This window comes from Gekko japonicus, unplaced genomic scaffold (genome assembly GCF_001447785.1).
Source record: "Gekko japonicus isolate JY-2015 unplaced genomic scaffold, Gekko_japonicus_V1.1 scaffold2, whole genome shotgun sequence".
NCBI lineage: Eukaryota > Metazoa > Chordata > Lepidosauria > Squamata > Gekkonidae > Gekko > Gekko japonicus.
In genome coordinates, this window is record NW_015175358.1 from 1,093,435 (window position 1) to 1,108,556 (window position 15,122).

The 15,122-nt window shown below is 44.5% G+C and overlaps 1 protein-coding gene across 1 annotated transcript in view; it reads left to right on the top strand.

The window, feature by feature from the left end:
- The first annotated feature begins 7,036 nt into the window (after nt 1-7,036).
- Nucleotides 7,037-15,122, top strand: part of RHO (rhodopsin) — a 15,218-nt gene continuing 7,132 nt past the window's right edge. Inside the window, 1 exon segment of the mRNA XM_015425230.1 lies at nt 7,037-7,118. Within this exon segment, the coding sequence (XP_015280716.1) occupies nt 7,037-7,118 (82 nt within the window).

The window sequence follows — 15,122 nt, forward strand, 5'->3', positions numbered from 1 at the left end:
GATATGTCAGCATACTTCCACATGTGCAGTATAAGTTACCCCGATTACTAGAAACATCTGAATACAGAACATCTGTAGGTCTTTTCCTTGAAACAAGAGGACATGAAGAGGAACCTCACAGAAGATGAACCTTAAATACTTCCACCTAATTTACTCAGTTGAATTTTGGTACTCATGTTGCTGAAAATATTCTGATGATTAAAGATGTCTAAATGTAGCATTTGTATATCCCTGCCTCGTGGGCGGGGGTGCATGACATGTACCTCAAAATAGATAAGCCAGTCTCATGCTAGCTAGAAAGCTGAATTTTTTATTTATTTATCATATGGCAGAGTTACACACAGGAAGCAACGGTGTAGACTTTCCAATTTCCCGGGGGGGGCTGGGGCTGGGCCAGAGGCATTGCTTTGCTAGGAGCAAGGGTGGCTCCCGGGGGAGGCTGAACACTTTCCTGAAAATTTCGGCGGGGGCTGACGCCCCGCCGCCCCCACGAAGATTACGCCTATGACAGGAAGCATATAAAATATAAAGTACATAACCATAGAAATATGAAATCTGGTACACATATAATCCAAGATGCTCAGATCAGTAGCAAAGTCTAAGAATAGGTTTTTACACATATTCCTCAAAACAATGGACAGAGACTGTATGCGAAACAGTTAAACTGCTTCCATGCTTCCTACAAAGCTGCAGTTTGGTAGACATGCAGCCAAGATGCTGGCAAAGGTACATTTTATTGTAAAATAGTCACAACTCATTTGTAACTATTCCCTAATGGAGCTCAGCATGTCAGCACAGAACAGAGAAAGTTGTACAGAGCAGTGGGTATTGTGCATCAGAAGTCCCAGTGCTCTTTCTCGTGGATGGTTACGGTGGTTTCCACTAGTAGCCTGAAATGTGAGTTTGTACTTCAAAATGTAGATTGTTTTGGGGAAGGGTGGCGGCTAAGCCTTTATAAGCATAAATTGGCACCTGAGTATAAAAAGAGACAAATGGTAATAATCATATTGTTCTTTTAAGTTGATTTTCTCCCTGTATATTTTCAGTACGATGGATTCCTCATGGTTAGTGCTGCAGTTATCAGTTGCCAAAGAACCCACATGTCTCATGCAGATCCTATAGAGGAAAATAAAAGTTCTTCACCAGAATAATTTTTAAGGAAGAGAAAAATGTTGAGAAGTTCAAATGTGCCAGTTGAACATGGCAGCCCTGCAAGCTCATACTGCTGTTTTATGTCTTGGATGCACTGGTGCCAGATATTGCAGTTAAAAGATCAGCAAATAGCTGTGCTGCAAGATGTGAACTCCCAAGACAACTGAGCTCATTCCCTGTAGGTGGGTTGGTTCCAGAAGATATTTTTAATAAGCTCTAGTAAATTATTTTTTGATATTGTGAAATTCTTGGCATTAAAATGAGAGCTGTAGCATAGTGGCTAAGAAACTTAATTTCAACTCAGGAAGTCTCCAGTTCAAGTCTTGTCTCCACTATAAACTCACTGGGGGCATTTAAGGTAGCCCCTCTTTTTCAGACCCTGCATCTACAAAGCTGAGATTGATTATCCCCTGCCTTACAGAGCTGCAGTAAGAATTACAGCAAGATAATGTATATAAAGGTTTTTGAGCACTATGCACATTGTAAGTAATATGTAGATATAAATATGATACCCAATGGCACTGAATCTAGATAAGCTGAATAATGTTTTTCACGTTAATATATTCTTGTGTCTCAAAATCCATCATGTCCACTACAGATATAATGTTTCTTCCTAATTCAAAGTGCTGCAGACATGGATCAACAGGCTCCAGAGGAGTAGCCAAATATTTCACATAGAATGTTCTTCAGCTGAGCTTTGTTTGCCTAGCAACAGAATTAGGAAAGGAACACTACTATGTGAAAGTGATTTTTCTTCCTACTAAGGAAGCTGGATCAGAGTGAGAGACTACATCCACCTAGGGATAATGTCGAGTTGAAGTAGTCTGTAATAATACTGTACAGCAGCAAGAGGACAAAAGGACAAGTAGCCCAGGTGGCCTTAAAGGGGAACAGGTGAACAGCAGACAAGACCTCATCCTGTGTCACTCCTTTTCCATCTCTGCCTGCAACAGGGAAGACCGTGGAAGTCATGCAGCCAGGTGCATGGCAGGAATTAATGCTTTCAGCTCCTGAGAAAAGGTGTCTGCCTCACTGAAACACCATGTCAGTCCTGTTTCCTGTAGTTCAGTGGAAGAGGGAGGAAAACAATACCCGAGAGTATATAAGAAGCTGCTGCATGGAGCCATTCTATTTTAATGTGGCATGAGTTCTTCCTTAAGTCAACAGCCCATGTAATTGCTTGCATGAATTGGATGGCGAAGGTTGTGATGAGTAAAGGCATAAACACGCAGTTGATGCATACTGGAGGGTTAATCAGACTAGCAAGTTGAAAATTAAGGTCAACAAGAATGCAGAACGTGTCCTGGTAGCTCAAGTAGAAAATACAGCATGAATAAAATACACAAGCAACTAGGAGAACAAAAGGGGATTTTGGGATATCTTACCACATTTATTGCGGCATAAGCTTCTGTGGGCTATGAATTTTCAATTCAGTGATATACACAGAGAGGGGAAGGGAATTGTGAATGACATATTTAAAAGGCTGTAAAAAGCTATAGTTAGTGATGTTTCTCTGTGGAACTCAAGAGAGTGTTACAATAGTGAGAGAAACACTTATAATCCTTATTCAAGCCCCTTTTGTGAACTCATTTTGGAGCTGTATTTAGCTGCCTTTCATTTGGAATAGTGTTCTTCATCAAATTTCAGACAGAAAGTACTTCAGAGTAAATCACTGCAAAGTACAGAAAGTGCCATCATACCCAAGGGTAGCTGTGACCTTGACAGATGTTTTTGGCAACAGAACTGCAATATGACATCAAAGCAGTCTTTATTTATCTTCATGATTATTCAGAACTGTCAGAAGTTCCACTAAAAAAAAGAGAGGGACTACAGTTAATATAGACATGGCAACTTAACAGATGGTTACAAAACTAACCACTGACACCTTCCCATTACTCGTGTAGGTTGAAAATGCAGTTTCAAAAGGTCATCCCATATCACAACTTTTATTTTTTGTCACAATTTTTCTTCTCCCCCCCCCCCCCAAGGTGATATAGGTGGCACTCCTTTGGTTGTAAACGGAGGACCCTACTTGCTACCTCAGCAGTGGCTTATTGAATCAGTGCATAATATGACCCATGTGTGCATCTGAGAGATAAACCTTTAATTCTACAATGAAAATTCATGGAGTAGTTATGTAACTATAATCCTTCTAGCTCATGTCCACATAACAGTTTCCCGTGCCCTTGGACTGATTGTGTAGCACAGGAAGCACCCTTGGGAAAGGCATGTCTCATTTCCCTGTGACAAGCTTTTCCCTGAAAGTGGGGAGTCCATCTCCCTCTCTTCACACTAGCCATGCAATGCTGAGGGACAAGGGGGTCTCTGTAGTACCTTGCATGTGTACACAGGTGACTGGTCATCTGCTGAAGAACTCAGAGTGTGTGTATTCATATCATTATAAAATTGCATCCTTTTGTTTCTACAGTTCACATACTTTATTAACATTTAGATCTTTAATGGGAGCGAGTGTCTGTAAAATATTTTTAGAATTCTTGGTCCTGTGGCTCAAGGCCTTATGATATTATTTGCAAAATATCCCACCTTCCTGCTCTTACAGGGGCTGCAGCTAACAATTTAAAACATAAACAATAAAATACATTCTGACATCATTAAAATAGCCCCCTCCCAAACATACCTTACTAAAACAACTTTTAAAAGCATTAAAACACAAATAAAATAGTTAAAATACATACAAAACATAAAATATTGGTTAGGAAGGAAGGATCAGTGCCAAATGAGACCCCCAAAAAAGTCTTCACTCACTGGTGGAAGATGGCAACAGAAGGGGACAGATGAATCTCCCTGGGGAGAGAGTTCCATAGCTGTGGTAACATGACTGAGAAGACCCTCTCCCAGGTTGCCACCTGCGTAATCTCAAAAGGTGGGGCACTTAAAGCAGGGTGTCTGAAGATGACTTGCAATGTGTCCTGGTCCAGATTGGGCTCCCCAGGGACAGGGGGCCGAAGAGAGGAAGAGAGAAGAAGGGTCCCCAAACCCACCCCCAAGCTGGAAGACGACAGCCCTTGTAAGAACATAAGAACATAAGAACATAAGAGATGCCAATGTTGGATCAGGCCAAAGGCCCATCCAGTCCAACACTCTGTATCCCACAGTGGCCAGAAATACCAGTGCCATCAGGAGGTCCACCAGTGGGGCCAGGACATTAGAAGCCCTCCCACTGTTGACCCCCCCCCAAGCACCAAGATGACAGAGCATCACTTGCCCCAGAGTCCCTATCTATACCTTGTGGCTAATAGCCACTGATGGACCTCTGCTCCATATGCTTATCTAATTCCCTTTTGAAGCCGTCCATGCTTGTAGCTGCCACCACTTCCTGTGGCAGTGAATTCCAAGTGTTAATCACTCTTTGGGTGAAGAAGTACTTCCTTTTATCCGTTCTAACCCGACCGCTCAGCAATTTCATGGAGTGCCCACGGGTTCTTGTATTGTGAGAAAGGGAGAAAAGTACCTCTTTCTCTACCTGCTCTTTCCCATGCATAATCTTATAAACCTCAATCATGTCACCCCTCAGTCGTCGTTTCTCCAAGCTAAAGAGCCCTAAGCGCCTTAACCGTTCCTCATAGGGAAAGTGTTCCAACCCTTTTATCATTCGAGTTGCTCTTTTCTGCACTTTTTCCAAAGCTATAATATCCTTTTTAAGGTGTGGTGACCAGAATTGCACACAGTATTCCAGATGAGGTCGCACCATTGATTTATATAGCGGCATTATGATATTGGCTGATCTGTTTACAATACCCTTCCTAATAATCCCCAGCATAGCATTGGCCTTCTTTATTGCAGTCACACACTGTCTCGACATTTTCAGTGAGTTATCTACTACAACTCCAAGATCTCTCTCTTGATCTGTCTCTGCCAGTTCAGACCCCATCAACGTGTATTTATAGTTAGGATTTTTGGCTCCAATGTGCATCACCTTGCACTTGGCCACATTGAACCCCATTTGCCATGTTGACGCCCACTCGCCCAACTTTGACAGATCCCTTTGGAGTGCCTCACAATCCTCACTGGTTTTCACCACCCTGAACAACTTCGTATCATCCGCAAATTTAGCCACTTCACTGCTTACTCCCAACTCCAAATCATTAATGAACAAGTTAAAAAGCAGTGGACCAAGTACTGATCCCTGTGGTACCCCACTGCTTACACCCCTCCACTGGGAGAACTGCCCATTTATACTCACTCTCTGTTTTCTATTAATTAGCCAGTTTTTGATCCATAAAAGGACTTGTCCTTTTATCCCATGATTTTTGAGCTTGCTTAGGAGCCTTTGATGAGGAACTTTATCAAAAGCTTTCTGGAAGTCAAGGTAAACAATATCTATTGGATCCCCCTTGTCCACATGTTTGTTCACCCCCTCAAAGAACATTAACAGGTTAGTGAGACAAGATCTTCCCTTACAGAACCCATGTTGAGTCTGCCTCAATAGGTTTTGTTCATCTATGTGCCTACTAATTCTTTCCTTAATAATGGTTTCCAGCAATTTACCCGGTATCGACGTCAGACTGACAGGCCTGTAATTTCCCGGATCTCCTCTGGAACCCTTTTTAAAGATGGGAGTGACATTAGCTACCTTCCAGTCCTCAGGAATGGAGGCTGATTTTAAGGAGAGATTACATATTTTTGTCAGGAGATCCACAAGTTCACAATTGAGTTCTTTCAGAACTCTTGGATGTATGCCATCTGGGCCTGGTGATTTATCAGTTTTTAAGTTGTTTATCAGTTTTAGGACCTCCTCTCTCGTCACCTCAATCTGACTCAGGTCTTTCAACACCCCTCCCGAACTCAGCGGCTCTGGAGTGGGCAAGCACCTCTCATCTTCCACAGTGAAGACGGAGGCAAAAAATGCATTTAGCTTCTCAGCCATTTCCCTATCATCCTTCAGTACTCCTTTTACCCCTTGGTCATCCAAGGGCCCCACTGCCTCCCTGGCTGGTTTCCTGTTTCTAATGTATTTGAAGAAAGTTTTATTGTTGGTCTTTACATTTTTTGCTATATGCTCCTCATATTCCCTTTTTGCATGCCTGACCACAGACTTGCATTTTATTTGCCATAGCCTGTGTTCTGTTTTATCAGCCTCACTGTGACTAGCTTTCCACCGCTTAAAGGAATCTGTGGGGAGGAGAGGCCCCAGCCAGCAGCAGAGCATCACCCAAGCTCGCGGCGGAGGCCCAGAGCGGGGAAGATGAAGCAGCAGAGTGACCACGAGAGGCGGAGCCACCCCACCGAGCAGCACAAAAGGCAGCCGCCAAGCCCCTCCAGGGTTGACCCAAGCTGCAGACGCAAGGCGGTGGGACCTTGGGGGTGCGCCCATGCTCGGCCATGGCAGGGCCCTTGGAGGGGCCCAGGAAAGATTGGAGCGTCAGCAGCCCTCCCCAGAAGTGCCGGACCAACAGCGTCTGACCCTGAGCATGCTGAGACGGGCTTGTCGGGTGCCCAGGCAGGTGGACAGTGGGGAGAGACCAGCCAGGAACTGGTTTGGGAGTCCAGCACACGTCAAGGGGGTGGAGTGAGATGGGGCAGGCCCAGCATCCCCTTTAGGTGAGGGCGTGGCCGACCAGGAGGAGGCAGAGCGGGAGCGAGGGAAGAGTTAAAAGGAAGAGGAGGAGGTGGCTGAGGAGGAGGATGTCCGGGATGGTGAAGATGGGTGCTAGAGAGAGAAGGAGCCTGTATGCCAAGAAGAGAAACCGGGTCCAGAGGGAGAAGGGCAGGTGAAGTAACCACCCAAACGGCCCTGCTGTCTGAGGCCTTCCCCCCTCTTCCTCTCAAGTCCTTCCCCCTCATCAACCCACCTGGACAAGAGTCCCAAGGCCAGGGCTCAACAGAATCTGCAGCAAGGCCCGGTGACAGCAGTGGTGTGGCAATGGGAGACCAGTCGGCGGCGGCCCATCAAAGCTGCAACACAATGGTTGGACAGGTTCATAAGGAATTAGGTGATCCTTCAGGTATGTTGGTCCCAAACCATAAAGGGCTTTGGAGGTCAAGACCAACACCTTGAATTGTGCCCAGAAACAAATTGGAAGCCTGTGTAGGAGGGCCAAGCCTGGAGTGATATGGTCCCTATGCCCCACTCTAGTCCACATCCTGGCTGCAGCATTCCTACCAATTACAGTTCCTGAACACTTTTCAAGGGCAGCCCCACACAGAGTGCATTGCAGTAATCTAATCTAGATGTAACCAGGGCACTTTTGACCACAGTTGTCACCTGCTTATCCAACAGTACACCTGGGTCCAAGAGCATCCCCAGACTATGGCCCAGTTCTTTCAAGGGGACTGCAACCCCATCCAGAATGGGTGATGATACCTAAACCGTGGATCAGACCTTCCATGCAGCAGTAGCACTTCCATCTTGTCGGAGTTAAGCTTCAATTTATAAGCCTGCATCCACTCCACAACTGCCTCCAGGCACTGGTTCAGGGTTTCTATAACCTCCCTGGGATCAGCTGGAAGTGTGAGATAAGAGCTGAATGTCATCCACATATTGATGACAACCGAACCCAAACTACTGGATGAACTCACCCAGTGATTCCATGTAGATGTTAAATAGCATAGGCCAAAGGCCAAGGGGTTGAACACCAGTCCCCCCCACACCAACTTCTAAAACCTACCCCCCAGGTCAGACTGGAACTACCACCAAATGCCACCTCCCAGTTCCAGTCCAAATAGGCGATCCAGAAGGATGCCATGGTCAATTGTATTGAAACCCACTGAAAAGTCCAGGATAATCCACAGAGTTGTACTCCCTCTGTCCTTCTCCTAGATCAAAGCATCCACCAGGGTGACCTAGTCTGTTTCAGTCCCAGAACCAGGCCTGGACACAGATTGGAAGGGATCTAAGCATTTCATCTCCTCTGGGAAGGCTTGGAATTGTGCAGTAACCATCCATTTAATCACCTTGCTCAAGAACGGAACACATGAGACTGTTCAATAGTTATCAAGAGCAGGTCAGCCTCCAGGATGGGCCTGGAGATCTGCTGGAATTACAACTGGTCTCCATCTATAGAGATCAGCTCCCTGGAGAAATCTGTTGGAGGGTGGCCTCTATGGCACTATACCCTGCTGAGCTGCCTCTCTTCCCTCACCCTCCTCAAACTCCATCCCCAAAATCTCCAGGAATTTCAAGGCTGGGGTGACCACCCCCTCTCTTAAGGAAGCATTAACTACTTTTTTTACCCAGTCAGCCAGCCCCCTCTCCCGGAATATTTAAGTAACCAGGAAAGGCAAGGGTTGTACAAGCAGGTACTTGGCCTTAAAATCCAAGGATCCTGTCCACATAATGATCTGAGGCTGCGTACCAACAAAACCTTGCTTGAGCCTCTCTAGAAAACAACCTACCATATTTGGTCAGAGAAACAACTTCTCCCTTCAGGGCTGAGCTAAGTGAATACTAGTTCTAAAAGCTGGCAGATTTTTCTGTCATTTCCCCCCCTCTCGTGCAAATAGACTTTTATTCCCCCCCCCCCATAAATGATGCAAAATTTGCACAAATGCACCTGCCTCCGATAAACTGCTGTTTGTGCTTCTTAGCACACATTTCTTGATGAAGTAGCAACTCCTAGGGTTCAGGCTGTTCAACTGTAACTGTTTTAGGCAGGGTTGTGTCATATCCCTCACACACACTTTGTGTTAAATAGTACCAAGATGACATGGTAGGTATACAGCAGCACAGTAGATACCCTTTATCTCCCATGCAGCATACTTGTTCCAGTCCCTCTCACCCAATGCAAAATCTGTTGTGTTTTGAGTTTAAAGATGGGAACTTTCCCCACCCCCTTGTACAATATCTTTGTAGACTATATTGAACTATAGCAGCCATACGGCGAGTCTGTCAAAGGGCTTAGCACAAGAAGTTAAGAAACATTGAGATGAGTTGCCGGACGGACTTTTTAAGAACCCAAAGTTAGAATTACAGTTAGGAAGTAGATGACATGAAACTTGGCCACCTTTCAGAATCTAAAAGTCTCACAGCCACCCAGCTGGTTTAACAGAAGCGAAGACAGTAATTGCTAGTAATATCTAAACTCTTATTTTATCATTCTGTTTGGAACTTTAGGAAACAGAATTGTCAACCTTTGCAGCTATTGGCCTAACAGCAGCTTCAATATTATAAATCATCATATTTTCAGCTCTCATCTGGCTAACCTTATTGGATGTTTTTCTGTAAGAAATTATTATAAATTATACCTGTTGCTGAGACACTGAGGAGTATATATTTTTCCTTTCCTTTTAGTAAACTGCTTTAACCGTTCTGTCTGATTTGTGACATAACTGTAGAATTCATTATTTGGAAAATACAGAGACTTTAGGCCTGTGACTCATGTCCCAGCTGACTGGGATAGGGCCCTAACCCTGCTCTACAGCTATGGTTGCCAGCTGTGGGTTGGGAAATACCTGGGGATTTGGTGGGTGGAGTCTAGGGAGGGCAGGGTTTGGGGAGGGGAGAGACCTCAGCAGGGTATAATGCCATAGAGTTCTTCTTCCAAAACAGCCATTTTCTCCAGAGGAACTGATTAGGGTTGCCAGGGCCTACCTTCTGCTTGCCAACAGACCAAAAACCACTGTGGTAAAATTAACAATGACACATTTAATAACTCTATGAGCATCAATTTGTGAAGCTATTAATCTTAAAAAGGTAAAGGTTCCCTTGCTCGAAAGCCAGTCGACTTCGACTCTAGGGTTGCGGTGCTCATCTCTGTTTCAAAGCCGAAGAGCCAGCGCTGTCTGAAGACGTTTCCGTGGTCACGTGGCCAGCATGACTAAATACCAAAGTGCACGGAACGCTGTTACCTTCCCACCGAAGTGGTACCTATTTATCTACTTGCAATTTCTTGCTTTCAAACTGCTAGGTTGGCAGGAGCTGGAACTAGAGATGGGAGCTCACTCCATCATGCGGCACTCGGGTCTCAAACTGCTGCACTACTGACCTTCCACAGCCTGCAGTTCAGCGCCTTAACCACTTGAGCCACCGCATTAATTAATCTTACAGTATGGTAAAAGAATTCAGGCATAGGCAAAGCAAAGTCCAACATAATCATATCCTCGATGAGCACACCGGTTTTTACACTCATTTCACCAATCTTCCTCATGAGTAAGAAGTCTTATAAAGTTGGAAGATGTCAACCGCTTGATCCCAGGACTTTGGTGGTGGGGTCCCCCTGCCAGCTGGATCCGGGCTGATGGATTGGGGCCCCTAAAAGCGGGCAACCCCCCACCCAGGGGAATGGTAAGCCTAGAACTGAACATGGTCATTTGGAGATCAGTTGTAATAGTGGGAACCCTATCTACAGCTGCAGAGGTTCAAGTCATTGCCAGCACCACTTTACTAAACTAATCCTTAGGATTGGGTGGAGAGTTGGGGTGTGCAGGGGGAAAAATTGCCCCCCCTGGATTCAGGTATAATAAAGCTGAATTTTTTCAGTATTCCCAAATTTACCCAAATACCAATACCGGTATGGTATTGGTACCCAAAAATATTTGGTATTCCCAAATATATTGGGCTCAATTTTTCTTATGGGGCCATTGTAGTCAATGGCAAACATCTTCTCAGGAGTATTCCCTGGGCTGGGGAGGAGGGGGTTAGAGGTAGAGGCACCAAATTTGTACTGTAGCTGCTGGAGCCTCTCCCCAAAAGAACCCCAGGTTTGGAAAAGATTGGACCAGGGGATCTAATTCTAGGGGCATTCAGTGCTCCCAATCCTCCATTGTTTCCTGTGGAAGGGGAAGAAGGCAGGCAAATATAAAACCAACAGCCCAGCAGTTTCTCTCAGACAATCTTTGCAGTAAAAATTGTGAGGTATGGTGTGGTGTGAAGGGGCATGCTTGCAAGGCCAGCAGCAGAACCAACAAGCCCAGAAATACAAAACACAATAAAACAACTTTAAAAATTTAAACTGCTAAAAGGCAACAGAACCACAAAACAGAAGAACCAAAACAGAGAGCCTAGGCCCCAGGCAGAAGGCCTGGTCAGTAACCCCCTCCCCCCAAAAAAAACCCCCCAACAAGCCAAGAAATATCAAGCACAGTAAAAAAAAACAAGCAACTTTTAAACTGCAAACAACAGGCTGGCAACAAAATCATAAACTAGAAGAACCCCTTCCCCCAAAAAAACAACAGGAAGAGGTCTGAGGGGCCCTAGGGCCCAGAGGCCTATCCATCACCACCATCCCTAGGCCCCAAACCCACCAGCCCACAACAAAATAAGAAAAGTTTTTTAAAAGTTACCCTTATAAGTCAAACCAGTGATGTCTTCAGTCTTCTTATGTTGTCCAGCAGGCAGGATGGATCTTGATCCGAAGTAGTCCAATAGTCAGCAGCAGGAAAGCAGGCTCAGAGCAGTGGCTGAAGCAGAAGCCAGCCACACAATCTCCAACACAGGGTCTCTCAGCAGCAGGAGCAGGAAAGCAGGAATGAATTCAGCCAACAAGAGACCTCTGCTTTTATGCTCTTTGGGCATACACAGAATTTTTTTAAAAAAGAACAAACTTCTGTGATTGGCCAAAGAGCAGTATACTACCCTTACCTGTAATCCTATTATCCAGGGCTCCTCCCCCTGGGAAAGCAGCAAGCTAGTAATTGGGTTTCAGCAAATGAACCCAGCAGCAACAACAGCCTTGCAAGCTGCAATGGCATTTACTAATGCATTGCAGTGATTGGCTACCTGTAACGTCCCTCTTCCCCCTCCCTGCTGGAAAGCAGAGCAAAGGGTGGGAAAGAGACAAAAACGGTGGGAAAAAGAAGGTAAGTGGAGCCCTTTAAAGTTTAAACCCCCACTGCACCTGTATTCGGTAATGCCAAAAAAGCCAGGAAAAAGCTAAATATTTTCGGTGGGGTTTCGGCATTCAATATTCGGCAGCCAAATCAGATCAGGAAATACCCAAAAAATGCCAAAAAGGCATTTTTCAGGTTTTTTTCCAGTTCAACTTTACTGAATGCACAACCTAGTGGAGAGGGGAAACGGTTGGCAGGGTACAGTTAACACAAACCTAATGCCTCCTTCTCTTAGTCTCACATAATCCAGACACACACACCCCAGCAAAATTCCCTTTCCTTTATGTTCTTTTATACATAAATTTCCTTTATGTACCTGGCAGAGTAAAGAGGAGCATTTTCAGGTGATGGTTTATTTTATGACAAATACTGTGCAAAGTAAAGCCCTCCTAATGTCTGTGCATATAAATCTTTTTGTGTGCTAAAAGCAATGGTTTATAGAATAACATATGGAAGTCCTTGAGGTCCATTTTGATTGTTATAAAAATTTGTGTGAATGTTTACACATGTAAAACAAACATTTTAATTGGGGGGGAAAATGATTGATCGGAAACAGTTCTTACAACCACTCAGTTTCTTTTGGCCATAATTCAGCAAACCAAGTTAACTCAGTATGTATACCTGGATTTGGCATTTCAGCATAATTTACTAACCTCAGTGGTTCCTTACAACGGATAATAGGAACAAGAACAAAGTCCTCCATATTTGAGCATAAGCATTTTTAGTTCCAGGAGCAAGATAATCACATCTCTGGAGAAAGAGTTGGTACTTCATTATTTATGAAACACAATGGGCACATAGAGGTTTCCAGGAAGAATCAACAGAGTTTTGTTTTCTCCCTCTGAGTAACCTGGAACACAGCTGAATGGGACTGTCAAATGCACACATGGGACCTCCCATTTCTCCTGATGTTGTCTTGTGCTTCTTCCACATATGCACATATGTATCTGGGGAGAGGGAGAAAAGCAGACTACTACTGTGCTCTGACCATCTGGAACGAAAACATCTCACAGTAGTTTCAAAATGGTTCCAACGCTGTTTAAATATGTAGTATAGATGTTATAACCAAGGAGATAGATGTAGAAAGTACTTATTGCAAAGACGCAGTCTGAATTTCAGGCCCCGTTAACAAGTGTGCACTTGATCTTTTTTCTGGGGCCTTTCAGCTCCTCTTTTTCCTGTTTTGCCAAGTTGTTTCCCCTTTTTAATGGCCCCGCTTTTTTGCCAAATAGTCTTCCTGGCTAGAACAAATGCTTTACCACTCACAGAACTGTAAGGTCTCTCTGAAGATATTAGCCACCCCCATAGACTCTGGCCTTGTGACAGAGCTGCAACTGAAACTTTATCTCATTTCCTATTTAGTTGCCACCTGTACTCTTCTATTTCATACTGCCTTTATAGAGCAGATTTCCCAGCTACTCACATGATTTCCATTAGCCATCTCTTTTGGCTGGCAATGATAGGAGTCTAACTTTGACTATGGCAACATTCATATTTCGTGCTCTTAGAATTAGGCAGGCACACATTAAACATAATAACTCTAGGCTTGAGTACTAGTGGGACTATAGATTCTATTTGTTTCACCAACATTCCTCGGGGCACGCAGGCGTTCTGATTTTGGCACAGGAACAGGAACAAGTGCACACATACAAGTCCTTGATGGCAGTCTCTTCATCTTGGATTGTCTCTCATGATCCTAAATATGAACATTTACTAACAGCCACATATGATGTTTCTATTCTGTCAGGAATGAAATGGAAGGGAGCAGAATATTGAAATGAATGGAACCTGTACCTTATCTTGTACCTACTTTCTACATCCCCTAACTATATATTAATATTCCTGCATCTCCTTTTGAGTACAGAAAAGATTGCCACTTGAATGTCACTCCAACAAGGATCTCAGCCTATAATTGACGTTGACCTAAGTCTAAAATATGCTGTTACCAACAATACAGGTTCATGCAGGTTAATATTTTATAAAGGGTACCAGGGGGAGATTGGAAAGGCCCAATTAAAACAGAACATCAAAATTCTCAGGTGGATGGATATATATATATATATGCACACACATGTACTCATAGGAACCAAAAATCCCTGCAGAGCGGCCATCATGAATGAAACAAAAGGCAATAATTTCTGTTTTCCAATGTGCAACAAGACTGGTTTTGACTTGAACAGAGTCCAGTTGATTATCTGCAGCAGTACTTAGAACATGAGTGCCTACCTTTTTTCCTGATTCTCTTGGGGTTCTCTATCAACTATTTGACTCTCTTATTTATTTATTTATTTATTATTTACATTTCTATCCCGCCCTCCCCAAGGCTCAGGGTGGCTTACAAGGCATATTGCTAAATAAAACAATAAAAACAGTACAAAATTTTAAATGTACATCACCATTAATAAACAATTTTAGTGCTCCTTTGAACCACATCCAAAGTTACACTTTCTAAAAGCAAGATGACCATCCCCTAAATGTCCCGTTCTCGCCCATGATGCAAAAATTATGGGGCGTTGGTGGTACATGCCCATGTCCTGATGTCCATGTAAGGCATTTTAACAAGAATGCGGGAGAGCGCGTTTTCTCCCTAAGTGTAAGACATATGTCTTTAAGAAATTAGGAAGAGACGCACCCGTGAATCCACGTTAGCAATCTCTGCTGACCAGAGCTCTTCCCAGCAAGGCGGGGGGGGGGGGGTTGGAAAGGAGTTAACCCTTCAGTCTCCCTCACACCTTGGCAGGAGCTTGTCTGGAAAGCTGGCCCCTCTGCTCGCAGAGGGGGGGGGTTGGGGCAGAGGAGGCAGAGCAGAGCGTTGCTCCTTGCTCTCCATGCCAAAGCTGATTTTAGGGTGGTCATGCATTGTACAGCCAGCTGCTTCTGGCTTCCCAAGATGCATGCAAGGGGTTTCTGTCGTGGGCACTCATCGCGCCGGGAAAACAACTCCTCCTCTCTCAGGAGAGTCTGTTTTCGCCAGACTTGAGCGTGCTCTCAGCAGAATGGGTGAACGGAAAAAAAGTTTCCTGACCTCTTTCAGCGAGCTCCCGGGAACCGGGGCTGAGAAAGGCTCTTTGACTATCCGTGAGTGGGATGTCAGGAGCAAGATTGCTCTGAGGCCCTTCTGTTATGAGTTTTTGAGCAACCAACTTAGGTCGTCTCAGGAGGAACCCAGGAACCTAGAAGAG